The sequence below is a fragment of the Helianthus annuus genome, chromosome 1 (assembly GCF_002127325.2).
Source record: "Helianthus annuus cultivar XRQ/B chromosome 1, HanXRQr2.0-SUNRISE, whole genome shotgun sequence".
NCBI classification, from domain to species: domain Eukaryota; kingdom Viridiplantae; phylum Streptophyta; class Magnoliopsida; order Asterales; family Asteraceae; genus Helianthus; species Helianthus annuus.
Window position 1 is genome coordinate 146,968,201 of NC_035433.2, and position 16,452 is coordinate 146,984,652.

General features: G+C 35.9%; 1 protein-coding gene and 1 long non-coding RNA gene across 13 annotated transcripts; one reads left to right on the forward strand and one right to left on the reverse strand.

Moving 5' to 3' along the window:
* Positions 1–8,443: 8,443 nt before the first annotated feature.
* On the reverse strand, positions 8,444–15,752 carry LOC110883569 (putative disease resistance protein RGA1). 12 transcript variants are annotated; one of them, XM_035976179.1, is made up of 6 exons: positions 15,567–15,730; positions 15,017–15,064; positions 14,351–14,465; positions 13,662–13,714; positions 9,259–12,052; positions 8,444–8,831 (listed from the first exon to the last, which is right to left on the reverse strand). In XM_035976179.1, the coding sequence occupies exons 5-6, from the start codon at positions 12,045–12,047 to the stop codon at positions 8,774–8,776; spliced, it is 2,847 nt and encodes a 948-aa protein (XP_035832072.1). In that variant the 5' UTR covers positions 12,048–12,052; positions 13,662–13,714; positions 14,351–14,465; positions 15,017–15,064; positions 15,567–15,730; the 3' UTR covers positions 8,444–8,773. The 12 variants fall into 12 exon arrangements, 7 of the variants coding, with proteins under 7 accessions (XP_035832072.1, XP_021986996.2, XP_021987006.2 ...); XM_022131304.2 differs by having other exon boundaries at positions 14,980–15,064; XM_022131314.2 differs by having other exon boundaries at positions 13,662–13,711; positions 15,567–15,729.
* On the forward strand, positions 13,912–14,847 carry LOC118481080. The gene is made up of 3 exons (XR_004864325.1): positions 13,912–14,151; positions 14,253–14,318; positions 14,410–14,847. It is a non-coding gene; the product is annotated as an uncharacterized LOC118481080 (long non-coding RNA).
* Positions 15,753–16,452: the final 700 nt, after the last annotated feature.

Sequence of the window (16,452 nt, forward strand, 5' to 3'; positions counted from 1 at the left end):
CGGGTTTACCCATCGGGTTCGGGTTTGATTGCCATCCCTATTCTCGACCAATCGCATCATATTCGTGCTGTTGTTTTGCAAGCTCAGTTGCTTTATTGTCAGCGGTTAAAGCGAACACTCTTCCGCCGGTAGTGCGTGGCACAATGTTTACCCCAGTAGTAGGTGTAGCAGAACTTTTTTGGTATATTTCGGTGGTTGAGAGCAGTTCTAAATCGAATGTCCAGTTTGTTTACAAATGTAACACCCTCTTGTGATTTTGAGGCATACACGAGAATGGGGTTGTCCACAAGTGTTACACAGTTGGCGTGGTTGTTGTTGGTTTTGCGGAGGAGTAGTTTTACTACTTTAAGAACCCCCATGCTGGTTCCTTTGTTTATATTGGAGTTTGACTTTTGGTGTCCAGAGGTTGGGTTGAGAAATGGATTGTCTAGTGATTAGGGTGGGATTATTCATGAGGTTCCCACCGTATTGCAGTTTCATTAACTTATTTGCAATTTCAAGGTCTTGTACTGCATTTTCCACTTCAGTGACATCTTTAAATTATTGATTCACAATCAACCATTTAACCCTTTCACATAGATCCCAATTCAATTTTTAGACCTGTGAAGTTGGGTCCAAGCCTAGGAAGCCTTGTGAACTGTTCCATGAATTCAGACATTGGTTCATTTTCCCTCTGTTTGATGGAGGCAAATTCTCGAATGTATTCCTCCCTGAATGCAACCGGAAAATACTGCTGGTAGAACAATGTCTTGAAACCCTCCCATGTGAGTGTAGCAGCAAATGCATCACCGCCTCTTGAGTGTTTAACAGTTTGCCACCACGTTTAGGAGTTGTCCTCCAGCTTATAAGCAACCAATCTTGCCTTGAACTCATCACTCACTCCAAAGGCTTCAAAAATTTTCTCAGTGTTCCAATCTTGTGCTTCTATCGATGTAGCACTAGAGCTAAAGGATCAGGGGTGTTGCTTCTGAAATCTTGAGAGCCATTTGTTAATAGCAACAGTGGGCGGGGAAAAAAGTATCTTTCACTTTCTTGGCTTTGGGTGGTGAACGGGGAGGAGTTGGTGAACAAGGGGGAGTTGGCGAATGAGGGGGAGTTGGCAAACAAGGAGGAGTTGAAGGTGCCTTGTCGTTTATTTCCTCACACATTTCTTGCATAACAGATTTCATGAGGTTAGGGAGTAGCTTGGTATACATGTTTTGAGTGACACTTTGCATCAAATTAGGGAGCAGTCCTTTGACAACACGTTGGACCACGGTGTTAAGATTGCGACACCTAGACGATGAGCTCGAATTGTGTAGGCTAGTTCTTCTAATCGGAGGCATCTACAACAATAGGGTACAATGGTGATGACAAGTATAAGAGGAAAAACCTTCTAGCCTGGTGTATACCCATTACCTCACAGGTTTTGTTTTAAAAATATTTTCGGCATGAAAGAGCCTGAGCTCTAATACCATAATTGTAACACTCCGCCCGATATAGGGCTGACGTGTCATTATAACGGTAATCAGAAATCAATACTACATTCCTTTAGTGATAAAACATTACATTTTAGGGTTTAAAATAAATCGGGTTATTACATGCTGGGCTGCTGGAGTACCTTTTAAAAAGGCTAGACTTTTCGAATTAAAATTTCAAGACTGTACTTTTAATCTGAATAATGAATTTGGAATGGCTTTGTAATAACTTATTTTTTTTTTCAAATTTTATAATCAATTTTGGGCATAATTCTGTTTTTTTTTTCTTTCATAACTTTTAAAATGGTGATGTTTTACAAGATTTCTAATGTATCATTGCAACGTGCTTATTTTTTTTTTATCTAAATTCTGATATAAATTAAAAACCGAGTTTTCGTGGTTATGTACAGGTCCTTGAGGCATGAGCATAATGTTTCCTTTTTCTTCCGAGTTAATTACTGTTTTCGTCCCTGAGGTTTGTCAAAAATAACGGTTTCAGTCCATTAGTTTAAAAATTGCAATTTCAATCCATTAGTTTCATTTTCGTAACCATTTCAGTCCACTAACTTAACTCCATCCATTTATTTTGTTAACTTTGAGTTAACTAACTAATTCAGGGACGGTTTGCGTCAGTTTTAGAAACACAGGGACTTAAGTGTAAACTCTAAAACATTAAAACAAAAAAATAGTAAAGGGGAATTGGCCTGTAATAATCCCACATAGACCTTATTGGCCATTAATAATCCCACCTCAGAATATTCCCCCCACCAGTCCCACCTTTCACCTATTTTTCCTACAGTGGTCCCCCGTTAAAAAAACTTAACGGAGTTAAGTTTTTTTCCAAATTACAAACAGATTTTTTAGGGCTTTTGATCAGAACGATGATACGAGTCCATTGATGTAAAACTTACTTCGAAATGGTGCTCCAAGTGAGTTAATTTTGGTTAATTGGAAATTTAAACACCCGAATTGAAGCGTCGTTTTCATCGTTTGGAGCACCGTTTTGAAACAAGTTTTACATCAATGGACTCGTATCGTCATTCTAATAAAAAGCCTTAAAAAATATGTTTGTCATTTGGAAAAAAGCTTAACTCCGTTAAGTTTTTTTTAACGGGGGACCATTGTAGGAAAAATAGGTGAAAGGTGGGACTGGTGGGGGGAATATTCTGAGGTGGGATTATTAATGGCCAATAAGGTCTAGGTGGGATTATTACAGCCAATTTCCCAATAGTAAATTCCAAAAAATCAAAAAAATTCCAAAAAAACCAAACAAATTCCCAAATATTCTAAAAAATAATAAAAATTCTAAAAAATCATAAAAATTCTAAAAAATCCAAAAAATCCGTTTCGGCGCGAACTGTTTCGAACCCGAACCGTTTCGAGCTTAACCGTTTCGACGCGAACCGTTTCGACTCGTACCGTTTCGACCCGAACCGTTTCGAGCTGAACTGTCCGTACCGTTTCGACCGGAACCGTTTCGAGCTGAACCGTTTCGACGCGAACCGTTTCGACCCGTACCGTTTCGAGCCGAACCGTTTCGACCCGTACCGTTTCGAAGCCGAACCGTTTCGAGCTGAACCGTTTCGAACCGAACCGTTTCGACCCGTACCGTTTCGAAGTCGAACCGTTTCAAGCCGTACCGTTTTGAACCGAACCGTGCCGTTTTGAACCGAACCGTTTCGAGCTGAACCGTTTCGAACCGAACCGTGTCGCATCGAACCGAACCGTTTCAAGCTGTACCGTTTCGACGCAAACCGTGCTGTATCGAACCGTGCCGTATCGAACCGAAACGGTTCGGCTTCGAAACGGTACGACTTCGAAACGGTTCGGGTCGAAACGGTACGGTTCGATACGGTTCAGCTCGAAACGGTTCGATTCGATACGACACGGTTTGGTTTGAAACGGTTCAGCTCGAAACGGTTCGGTTCGAAACGGCACAGTTCGGTTCGAAACGGCACGGTTCGGTTCGAAACGGTACGGCTTGAAACGGTTCGGCTTCGAAACGGTACGGGTCGAAACGGTTCGGTTCTAAACGGTTCAGCTCGAAACGGTTCGGCTTCGAAATGGTACGGGTCGAAACGATTCGCGTCGAAACGGTTCGATTCGAAACGGTACGGACGGTTCAGCTCGAAACGGTTCGGGTTCGAAACAGTTTGCGCCGAAACGGATTTTTTGGATTTTTTAGAATTTTTTAGAATTTTTATGATTTTTTAGAATTTTTTGGAATTTGTTTGGTTTTTTGGATTTTTTTTTATTTTTTGGAATTTACTTTTTTTTTTGTTTTAATGTTTTAGAGTTTACACTTAAGTCCATGTGTTTCTAAAACTGACGCAAACCGTCCCTGAATTAGTTAGTTAACTCAAAGTTAACAAAATAAATGGATGGAGTTAAGTTAGTGGACTGAAATGGTTACGAAAATGAAACTAATGGACTGAAATCGCAATTTTTAAACTAATGGACTGAAACCGTTATTTTTGAGAAACCTCGGGGACGAAAACAGTAATTAACTCTTTTCTTCCTCTTACAACCTTTAAAATATGACGTGATATTCAACGCTTATTTTCACAACATATGTTCTCTTGAATTCCGAGCTCACCTTTGCGTCGTATTTATTTTTATCTTCCATACAAATTTTATTAAATGTTGACCCCCTCGTGAAGCGCGAGTAATCACCCGGTACAAATGATGATGAAATTACAACATCAACTAGGAAAGTACGGATGATCTCAAGAGGCAGTCTTGAGAAGATCTTAAGTCGAAGGACTAAACTAGTAAAATAATAACTAAAGTTATTTAATTATTATTTGAATTATCTATTAGTATTAGGTTTATTATTATTTGTTTAGATAAGTATTGTTTAGTATTTGAGTTAGAGAAGAAATATAATTCGTATTAGTCTAGGATGTTTAGTTTTTAAATATCGAGTACTTGTAATCAAGTTTATTAATTCACAAAAAGCTAATAAAAGAAATTTGTGAATCCCGTTTGTATTCGTCTCTCGAATCCTATACCCTGATTTAACAAATGATATACCTATACAAGTGACACGATGTACAACCCAACCTGCACAACAAAGACAAAAAGCCCAACTATACACAACCCCACGATGCCCTATCTCGGAAGCACAGAAACGCCATTGAGGTGCCGTCTCCCGTCCCGGGGACTGCTAGGGGACGGAAACGGCACAGGGACTGCCGGGAAACGTCCCCGACATGTTGGGTCCCGGGGACTGCTTGGGTACAGCGATCCGAATTGAATTAGTACCATGTTCCGATTCAACTGGTACGACGTTCTAAATCGTTTTGGTACAACGATCCATGGCTAATTTTAGGCAGGAAGTCAGTTTAAACAATGTGTCCAGGAAGAAGGGGGAAGAAAGAGCGGCTGCGTATTGGTGTGTTTTAGGTTTTTTTTTTTTTGTTTAAATAAATTTAGTTATTTCAACATTTAACCCCTCTATTTTTATTAGTGTATATTTAAACATTAAAACTTGTAGTTTTCTACATAAAAAGTGTAAAAGTAGTTTATGTATTTAAACATTTAACCCCATCCATCTTCACTAGTTTACATTTAGTCCTTAAACTTATAAACTTATCTATACATCTACATAAAAAGTATAAATTAACATTATATATACATAAATATAACTATTTTGGGGTTTTGTGTTACATTATCTTTAATATATATTTATTTTTTTTATATGTTTTTATTCCCGTAACCGTCCCATCCCTGCTTCTTGAATTTTTTAGTTTTGCCGTTTTCCGTTCCCGTACTCGTCCCCGTACCCCGTTCTCATACCCGTCCCAATGCATCATAGTGTCCTATATCCCAAAACAAGAATAGGCCTGGATTTGATAATGTAAAATGGATGGTTAAGTGTACAACCCCACAATGCACCACATTCTAGGATTTCCAATAGTACAACTCAATGATGCAGAAAATGGGATCCTTCGTGGTCCATGCCTAAAGTTGATATAGAGTTGCTTAAAAGGATAAGCTATAGAAAATGACCCGACTTATAAAAATGAGCATAACTTTCGCTTTGTTTGCAGTAATGAGAGACGTAAATGAGTCAATGGTAGGGCCGACCTAAAGCAGATTGTAAAATTGGGCCTTTTCATATATTAATATGGTTAGGATTCTAATACGTTGGAATACAATGACACGTTTTTTTGTGTACGATTTCTAAAAGACATACAACTCAGATATTAAAATTGAAGTGAGTTTTAGTGAAAAAAAAACCGATGCAAGTATACTAGTTATTTGCTCTGAGAGTCCACATTTGAAAATCATATACGAAACTCTAAATCAGTTATTCATATCCAATTTGTGATAACGCAAAAAGAAAAAGAAAACACAAAGCTAAATAGCACTTCCTTTGGAAATTTTGAGCGATTGAGAGATAATGAACTTTTAGCTTATTTTTTACACAATTTATTTTTTACATAATTGAGCGACACTCTTCAATGGGTTGAAGTTTGTGAAAAACCACCATATTTTGTCAAGGGTTTTTTTTTTCACAATTTTTACAACTTTCATTTATTTTGTTTTTATCGTAAACACACGAATCTTTGAATTTAGTTATTTATACTTTATTTTACATTTCAATAATGGGCTGTCAATTTTAACCTCAACACGAGTAACACCACATAAATACATAACTACAATAGCTTTGCCAATTGAATCTAACCCTCACTCCGCATTTTTAGTATTATCTATATTTGTGTTTTTGTCATGCATCAATAAGTTCAAAAAAAAAAAAAAAAAAAAAAAAAAAACTAAGAAAGTGTACAACCCTGAATGCACTACATTAGTGGATATCCAACCCAAATTCCCCAAGAACTCATGCACAAAATAGAGAAAAATGCTCGAATAGTTCATGTGGTTTGTCTATTTTTCACCTTTAGTTTCTAACTTTCTAAAATTATACCTATAGTCCCCAAGTTTTGAATTTCGTTCCCGGATAGTCCATGGCGTGGATGTGGGTTAGTTTTTGTTGTTAGGTGCGTGTGAAATGACAAAAATACCCTTACTGTCAAATTAATAACAAAAAAGTTAAAAGAAATATAATTAACATTTTACAATTTATGTGTGACCCACCACCCACCCTACCCACTTCATCTTCCTCACTCCACTCCACACCACCATCACCATCTCCACCTTCAACCACCACCACCATCTACCCCCTCCCCCCCTTCACCGTAACCACCACTGCCCACAACCATCCCACCACAACCGCCATCGTCGCCATCATCACCGCCGGGAAATAGGACATATTTTTCAACAATTAAGGAATTAAAGTGACATGATAGAGAATAACTTAGCCGTTTTATCAGTCACAAAAAATGCTTGTAACACTGTCAATATATACTTAATATTTTTGTAGTTATATAATTAATTTGTTAGTTCATCGTTGTTCTCATCTTCACCTTCTGTTGCTGACTCACATTTTTCATACCATTCATCTTGTTACAGGTTGAAGAGAATCATAGATTGAGGTGAAAGTTAGGGACTTAAGGTGAAAAATGAGCAAACCATAGGGACTATCCGAGCATTTTTCTCAAACATAAATATGTCGATCAAGACCATTTACAACACTCTGTTTCGGAAAAAAAATATGTGAAAATGAGTTTTCACAAAATGGGAAATATGATTATCAAGGGCGGACTTAAGACAAAGGTAGGGTGGGCGGGCGCACCCCCGGGAAAAAAAAATTTAGTGTTAAGTTCCGTCGAAAATCCCGTCCGCACCCCTTGGAATTTTCCGTCCGCACCCCTTAGAATTTTTCGTCTGCACCCCTTAGGTAAAAAGTGTTATCAATTTATATTTTATTTTTTTTAGTAAACTCTTATTTTTTTTTAAATACTACCTAAATTATATGACTTTTAATACCTAAATAACTAAACCCAAATACCCAATACCTTTAACTAGCCCACTACTAAGTCTTAGCCCAATAAACAAACCCAACAAATCAACAATATTTCAAACTAAAATAAATAAACAAGCCCAAAACCCTTACATGTTCTCTCCCGCTCTCTCTATACCACCGTAATCAGTCACCATACCACCGACGATCGAACACAGGTAAATTTCTTTGTTATTTTTGATGAATTTTGGTTGATATTAGCCGCATACTAACCATGACAGTAGACACGTGCTTCGTTTTGTTTTTCATTATGTTATATGGTGGATTATATTTTGTTAGTGATGATATTTTGCTTTTTTTTTATAGCCGCATACACCATACAGTACATCTGGTGGGTTATATTTGTTAGAGAAGAATGTTTGGCTTTTTCTTTTTATGGTGTATATGTTGTTTAGATGATTTTTAGGGTTATTTACATTATGATTTCTAGGGCTTGAATAGTTGATATATTATGTAATATGTTATGGAGTCATGTTTTGGATAGATTTCAAAAAATGAAAACCCGTAGGGTGACGTTTTAATTATGTTTGTAAAATGGTTTGACATATTTTTGATGATTATATAAATTTAGTTCGATGTTCTTTTGTTTTACATGACCCGACCCGACCCGATACGAACCGATTTTTTACTACCTTGGGGCCTAAAATTTTTAAAAATGGTCCGCACCCCCATGGAAAAATTCCTGAGTCCGCCACTGATGATTATTGTTCTAACTTTGGACATAAATATATGTAACTATTGTTATTTCGATCATTAGTGTTTAGGTTTGTATTCAACTATATGAGTTTGGTAACAAATCAAACTGCGTCCAAAACAGAGCTAAAATTTGAGATATCAATGCTCAAAGTTATATGTTAAAATTTTGAAAAGCAAAATTAGGAGAAAAGGTGTGGGAACTTATCCCGTATGCGAGGAGAATGAACGTATTGTGATGCTTTGATGGATGCACTTTGGCGCATGGCACCTTTGTGTTTTTGAAGGTTGGCTCAAACAATACCCAACAAGAAAAAACTTACTTTTTAAGAGTACGTTTATGTAATTCTGAATGAAAAAAATAATCAGACACAAAACTCCTTTATATAAATAAATCAATCGCACACATATTATTTAATTGGAAAGCTTCAATACATAACTACAAAGACGACTAGGGACCACATGATGTGTATATACCCAGCTTCAAACACGGCAAACCAAAACATACATGATCCTAACTCCTTTTTGAAGAAACTAAACCAAACTAGCGTTTATACCACAAATTTAATTAACCAAATTCAACAAAAGTAGACCAAAACATAAAAATCTAGACGCCAAGGGTTACCTTGTGTTTAGAGTGCCAATTTTTGTGCACGTCATGAACAAGACGCAAATACCATATTTAAGTCACCGACCATCATTTGTCAATCTCATCAATCTTCTCTTCATCTTCTTCGTCATCATCATCTTCAGGACTAAATAAGAAAAGATTTCATGAATTTTGTTATTTATACACATAATGAAACAAGAATCATATTTTGTGTGTGTATATATATATATGTTATTTTATATATGGACTCATAAGTCTTTCTAAAACATTATTATGGTAGCAGAAATAAGTTCATATGAATATGAAATAAAAAAATCAACTGAAACAAAATAACATTATTAAAAAACCAAAAACACTTTAGTCATTCGTTTTTTGAAGTCTGAAACTACAGGCACTACTCTTTTGATAAACAAAAGAAATAAGCTCACGTTTGGCCAGCTGAACCATCTTAAGGAAAGTGAGAGTTAAAATGAAAATTTCTCCTGGTTCATTTTACAATTAAATTAATTTCCTCAGTATTATTAAAAATAAAAGTAAGCATAATAGTTCGAGGGGTAAAAAAATAGTCTTACAATAGATCAATTTGGATAGTGGGAATGTGAGAAATTTTTTGCCAGTCTACACCGATCTCCTTGTCATACCTTTTCCTTAGAAGCTTACATCCAGTTATTTGAAGTGTCTTCATAAAATTGAAACTTTGAATTTCATCTGGTAGGGAAACTAACTTCTTACAGCGATATAATGATAAAACCTCGAGTTTTGGAAGGTTACCTGGCAAGGCATTCAAACTTGGACACCAGGAGATGTATAATTTTTGTAAAGAAAGAAACATAGTGGTGGTGTCTCCTAACATACTTGTGTCGTCATCATGGAAACACTTCAGTGAATCCATAAAGCTCAGTTCAATGACTCTAAGATTGGGTAATCTCCCAAGTGCTGGAATATGCTCACATTTCTTACACCCATCAAACTTGATTCCAACCAAATTCTTTAAATTAACCATCCAACTCGGAGAAATAATCTTTCCCATGTAATCGTATATACTCAATTCCTTGAGACTAGAAGTCGGTTCTAGTCCCTTGAGAACCTCTTCATCATGTGTGAACATTTGCTGTCTACGTCTTTCAAAAGCGTTTTCTGACCAATGTAACCCCAAACCTGACAAATTTGTTTTGCATTTGAGATTGGCACTCTTGGCTTCACTTAAACTTCCAACAAACACTAGTCCAGCTATCTTTAAATTCCCCTCAAGAAGATTTAGACTCCCCAATTCTCCTATTTTGGTCACACTCTCTTCCTTACTCTTGTTAAGAGGAAAAAATGGAAGTGTTCGGAGACTAGATAGTTCTTTGATTCCACGTGGCAAATGACTGAGAGAATAACACTTAGTGATGTCCAAACGTTGAAGATTCCTCATGTATCTGAGGCCTTTAGGCAACTTCTCCAATCTCATACAATCTTCCAGAAGCAGCATTTGCAAGTTTTGGAGATAAATAATGGACTCAGATAAAACTTTTATTCTTGAGTCCGACAAATTCAAGTATCTTAAATGTTTGAGTTTGCAGACTGATTCTGGCAATGCATTCAGGTCGACATCGCGCAAGTATAATACCCTTAGATGCACGTGGCTGAAAATCTGGCTAATGTTACATTTATACTTGTCTCCGTCTCCGAACATGAAAACCGACCTTAATGATGTTAACTTGCCTAACTCTTGTGGTGAAAAGTGATAATCTGGACATGATGAGCTCAAATGAAGGACCCCATTTGGGATTATAACCTCCTTGCCGGGCTCTATGACTAAACAATCATCTCCCATCACAAGTCGTGCCATGTCATGTATGAGATCATGCATTACATATTCATGATCTTGGGAGTTAGCCTTAACAATGAAGAAGGACCTCCAAACCAAGCAATTAAAAATTTCCTCCCCGAGCATATACAAGTCCTTTCCTCCTTTGGGTGGAATAAAACCGTTTGCCACCCACAACGTAGTCAATTCATCCTTTGTCATAGCATAACCTTTAGGAAACAAACAACAATAAGTAAAGCATCTCTTTAGATGTGGAAGCAAGTTATCATAGCTTAATTTCAAAATAGCAGGCACCACATTAATTTCTTCCAACTCCCATAAATTGTTGTCTTTCACATATTGCCAATAGTTTGTACTACTTTTTGACCACATTAAGCTACCCAAGGTCTTCACTGCCAAAGGCAACCCTTTACATTTCTCAACAATTTCTCTTCCAATAGGCTCTAGCTCACTTATGTCACCCCCCTCTCTTCCTTGTGCAAAAGCAAGCTTCTTAAATAACAACCACGCATTCTCTTTCGATAAACATCCTAGTTTATGTTGTAACTCAGGAACCCTAGCCATCATTCGAGTAGTTGTTTGTGACCGCGTTGTCATCACTACAATACTTTCTTCAGCCCCACAACTTAATGTTTTACTTAACTCCTCCCACTTGGCCTTTTCATTTTCTTCAACCCAAACGTCATCTAGTACAATTAGAAACTTTTTTCCCCTTAATTTGCTTTGCAGGGACTCATGCAACGTCTCTAGTTGTGTAAGTGTACACCCACTTTTATCTATTGATTCAATAATTTTTTTCATTATCTCCTTAACTTGGAAGTTTTCAGATACGTAGACCCAACATTTTAAGTCGAAATATTGATCCACCGTTTCATGGTTATAGACCAACTGAGCCAGAGTAGTCTTTCCCAAACCTCCCATACCCCATATACCGTACACCCGAACCTCCCCATTCTCGTGTTTCCCTATATCCTTGTTACATATATCTCCTATTACCATATCCCTTTCTTCATTTCTTCCCATGATAACTGAAGTATCATGTATAACCGAGCTTGTTTCCCTATCTGGCGGCATCTGACCCACAACTTCAGTATCGTCAACATGACTTGTGGGAACTGAAGGGGTCAAATCTAACTCAATTCTCTTGGAGGTGATGTCATTTAGCTTCCTTCTTATGTCTTTGACCTTGTGAGCAATCCTAACACGGGTCATATATTTATTATGATTAGAGGAGAAGAAGGCTTTTACCCTGTATTGGACTCTTTGTTTGTGTAGACTTTGCAACAAAGCCTCAGTTGAGATCTCGTCTAGCACATTTTCAGCCTCCAAGGATGCAGATCTGAGACGCTTAAGCCATGCCTCTACAGCGTTACTCTTGACACGCTTCTCTTCTGCGTCTTGAAGAACAGCTTGGATCTGTTCGAAATCATCCTTGAGACTCAAAATATCGTTTTTGAGTCCCCGAAGCAGAGCAAACTCTTGGGTAGCTACAGAACCGAGTGTCCGCACCACCTCCTTCACAAGGACCGCAACAAGCGCATCTGCCATGATAACTGTTTCAAAATGAAAGAATCACAAATTTGTGTATGCCACTCAAAGATTGATAGTAATTCAAGAACTGAACGTTTGGAAACATGTGCTCTGCATTATTGCAAGGATTGGATATTAGACAAAAGATTTGACTAAAGAATTCTTTTTTTTTTTCTTTTTTAAAAGCATTTCTTTAGCTAAAAGATCTGACTAAAGAATTCTTTTTTAAAACCATTTCTTTTTTTTCTTTTCTAAATAAAGATCTGGTGGTTTAGACCAGTGGTGGTGTTGTTGCTGTTTATATCAGAGGTCACGGGATCGAGTCCCGAGCCCTACAATTTTTGGACCTACTTAGTCGAGTTCAAAGGGTCATGCATAGTAATGTTATGACCCCGAGATCTATGAACGTAGTTTTTAAAAGGCTTAGTTTTGCTATTCAAAAAGGGGTAGCGGCGCAGCTTGTTGCCCGTTTACCTACTATCTCCATGTAAATTTATAACTTGTAGTTAATTATTTTTAAGTCTGTCGATTTCGGAACAACAAATGAATAACAGTATTTTTCCTTCAAAATAACTTTTGATCAGGTATGAGTTCGGTATATCAACCGTTACTGAAAATTTCAAAAAATAGGTACCGGTACTGGTACCAAAAATACTTGGTTTGCTACCTGTACCGGTATGAACCGGTATTTGAAGGTAAATAACGGTAGCGAAACGCTTCGGTACCGAAAATCATGTCGGTTTGGGAAATTATATATTCTTATGTTCCCATTAAAGTCAAAGGGAACAATAACAAATATGAGCCATTAGATCATGCTAACATTAAATCTTAGCCCTTTAAAATCAGAAATTCAAGGGGCAGTTACTAAGATGGAAAATTGACTTTTTAAACCCAATTTGCTTTTGAACTGAAAATCAGGCCACGTTCTATTTACAAAAATTTCAAATTAAAAAAAAACTGTAAGTTGCAGTTACAGAGATTAAAAAAAAACTCCTCCGTTGCAGTTACAAAATCCAAGTATTAACAACATCAAGCAATCTAAACCATTGGATCAAGCTGAAATGAAATCTCAGCCTTTTAAAATAGGAAATTTCTTCTAGAATCAGCAGTTAGCTAGATTGGTTTCCAGTTTCGCTTTTGACCATCCGAAATTTTGGGCCGGTATCACAACCCACGTTCTAATATACAACAAAAGGTTTAACCTTTTTTTTACAACCCATGTTCTGATTTATAAAAAAAACATTAAAAATATAAAACTTCATTAAAAAGCTATAGATTGTGTTACGAGTCTACTGTCATGAAATGACACCTGCAAAAAGTAGATAACAAGCATGTATTACTACATAAATTTTTTAGCTTGATTCTAATGATTTACATTCTACCAAGAAACGTCTATCATATATAAAAATCTAATGGATTGTCCATAAAATTGTTGCAACAGGTTATGCTTTCTAAAAAAACGAAAAAACAAGTAACTCATAAATAAATACTACATTAAATTAAAAAAGATATATCTTAAAAAACATAAATAAGTGCAGACACAAGGAAATTTATATAAGTAATTATTTAATATAAATAGCATCCGTCATTAAAAGTTGGAACCAAATATTAAAAGAAAAAAAATGTATGTACCTTGAATTAGACAGTTTTTGGCCCACAACCTCGCTATTATGAATTCTTTCCTGCTTTGACAAATAAAAAAAGAACTTTAACTATTAACAGTTGTATTTTTTGTTGCATCTATTGTTATAAAAATGAAGTTTAGTTATTATAAAACAGGTATAAACTATAATGCCTATTTAAAAAAAAGGAATAAAACTTTAAAACACATATGTGATAAAATAGTAGTTGGGAAGTTGAGATGTGAGTATAATGAAATTACGGTTACCTTGAAACTAGAACTAAAACATGCGATAAAAATAGATGCGAAAAAGTTGGGACGAGTATCATCTAACGTGGTATGCGAAAAAGGTGGGATGTGGCGGTTGCAATGTAGCCTATTTAAATGCAGCATGGTATGGTATGCAAAAAACATTCAAAAGTTTCAGACACTTGAATACCTCTACGTATGGTTACTGAGACGGAGCAAATCGTGTTTGCAGAAGCCAATTTTGAAGCACAAGTATGTATTTAACCCTATATGTGTATTTATGCATTTATTCGAAAACTTTATGGCAATACTTTCAAATAACCTATATATACTTACCCTGTTTTTGTTTTCAGTTCGATTATAAAAGGGCGTAAATTGAAACAGAGGCATGATGCAATGAAAAATACTATTACAAGCTGGTAAATTTAACTTCAATAGTTCAATGGCTTACCTTTTCTGTCATTTCTTCCTTTTTATATTTATCTGTCATATATTTTTGAAAACTTGCAGCACGACATTGACAGAGCATGAAGTGTAGCCCTCATTTCAGCCCTTGCAAATCGGATCTGCACATTGAAATTAGTGATGACGCATGCTATTTATAAACGTTAATGTGACACTATGTGTTTCTACATCATTAGATAAACACACTATACTAATCATTTTTTATTTAGGTTCGCGAGCTTAAAAAACATAGCAAACCAAGACGATCTCCTTTGAAAATGGGGCGAGGTTATCAGAGTCTACAGTTTTGATGATGACCAGGAAAAGAATTCCTTACCTGACAACTGACACAGGAGATTCAGCTTCGTTTTCTTAAAAAAATGTAGGATTATTCGAGTTCAGTCCACAGCCAAAACCAATTTCCACCAGTTTGAATCTTGCTGGTTTTCATTCTATGTCAAGTCTGTTAGGTATATTGGAATAAATGTTATCCATTTTAGCTCATCTTATTCCCAGGCCCCTAAATCTTATTTTCACATCCTTTTTCATTCTATCTATATTAACACCCAAATATTATATGTCACATTATTAAACCTCATAAAACTCTTTAAGTTGCCCTGTTATAAAATATATAACCTTTATGTCTTGGATATAAAAAAGAATCAGTCAAAACCTTCCATTAGTTCAGCTGCCAATTGACCCCCTGAATTTGAGAAGCAACCTGAAGCCAAAGTATATCGCAATTTACATACTCAGCACATCAATTAAAAGTCAAAGTATCAACAAATGTACAAAAATTAGACATGTGAATTTTCAACTTTAGGTAGGTACAGTGGAAGCCAAACAAAACAAGTTCTCAACACACAAGCCCTATAACCCTCAAATAAACGAAATCGACAGATGCCATTGAAGAGCTCATCAACATACAAAATAAATTTAAATTAACTACAAATCATCTGTTAGCAATAAAATCAAATTACTAAAACTTTGACACGACATTGAGGTCATTGACAAAATAAAGTTCTCAAGACACAAACTTTACTCAGAATCGTTCATCAAACACACAAGCAACAAAAATAGGTACTACTTACAAAAAAAAAAAAATAACAAAAATAGAAACAAAATCATCAGATTTGTTCATCACATCCGATAAACTTGAAAAACTACATCATACGAAAGGAAGAAATCTAAACAAATAACAATAAAAATAAACGAAACCGAACCTCATATTCGATCATAAATCAAAGGGAACATCAAAACCCTAGGTTGTGTGAAATGGAAGAATTCTCTGGAAGAAATGAATTGGATACTGACCCGGGCAATACACTGACCGAATTTAATATGCAATACACTGACCGAATATAATTGATAAAATTACAAATACATTAAAATATTTTGATTGTGTACTTAGATTTAAAACGTGTTCAACTTGAGCTTACATTCCAACTATAAAAATTGTTAACAAATAATGATTTTGTTTAGAATGGGAAAAAATATTTATAATAATATTATAATATGAAAAAACCCGTCCACCGGACGGGTATAGAACTAGTTCTTATTGGTACCGGTTCGGAACCGGTAGCATTTGCTCATCCTTACTTTTGAGCCCCGCCTAACTAACCTGAAGGTCTCAGATATTAGTTTGTATGGTTAGATAGGTTTTCGTTATATCAGTTTTGGTTGATCACTTTTTGGAGGAGGTTAGTTAACCGATGCTATTGATTTGTACATGAGCATAAAATACTTGAGGCTGACCCATAATTATTGCATAGCTTGATTTGTTCGACGTCCCGTTTTGTTATGGCGTTCGGTTATTGTGTGCTTAACCAAAACCAAAACCAAACCCGCACTTAATCTGAGCCCTCAAAACCGAATCATCGGTTATTTTGAGTCAGTTTTATGGGTAAACGAAATTGATTATTTAAATATAATAAGACTTGATCATGTGTTTTATTTCAATCGAATAATATTTGATCATTGTGGTAGAATGTACAGGTAAACGAAATAGTTTTTTTGGTGCGTCACATCTCTAAAAAAACATTCAAAGAAAATGATCATTATATTCGTTTGGTGCTTTAACTATTTCTTGTGACTATTTTGCTTGTGACG

Excerpts from the sequence above, each read along its gene's own strand:
- LOC110883569 (XM_035976179.1), bottom strand. The coding sequence starts at position 12,047 with ATGGCAGATGCGCTTGTTGCGGTCCTTGTGAAGGAGGTGGTGCGGACA. Across the intron at positions 8,832-9,258 it reads ACTATCCAAATTGATCTATT|TCCTGAAGATGATGATGACG; the intron begins GTAAGACTATTT and ends TTTCTTATTTAG.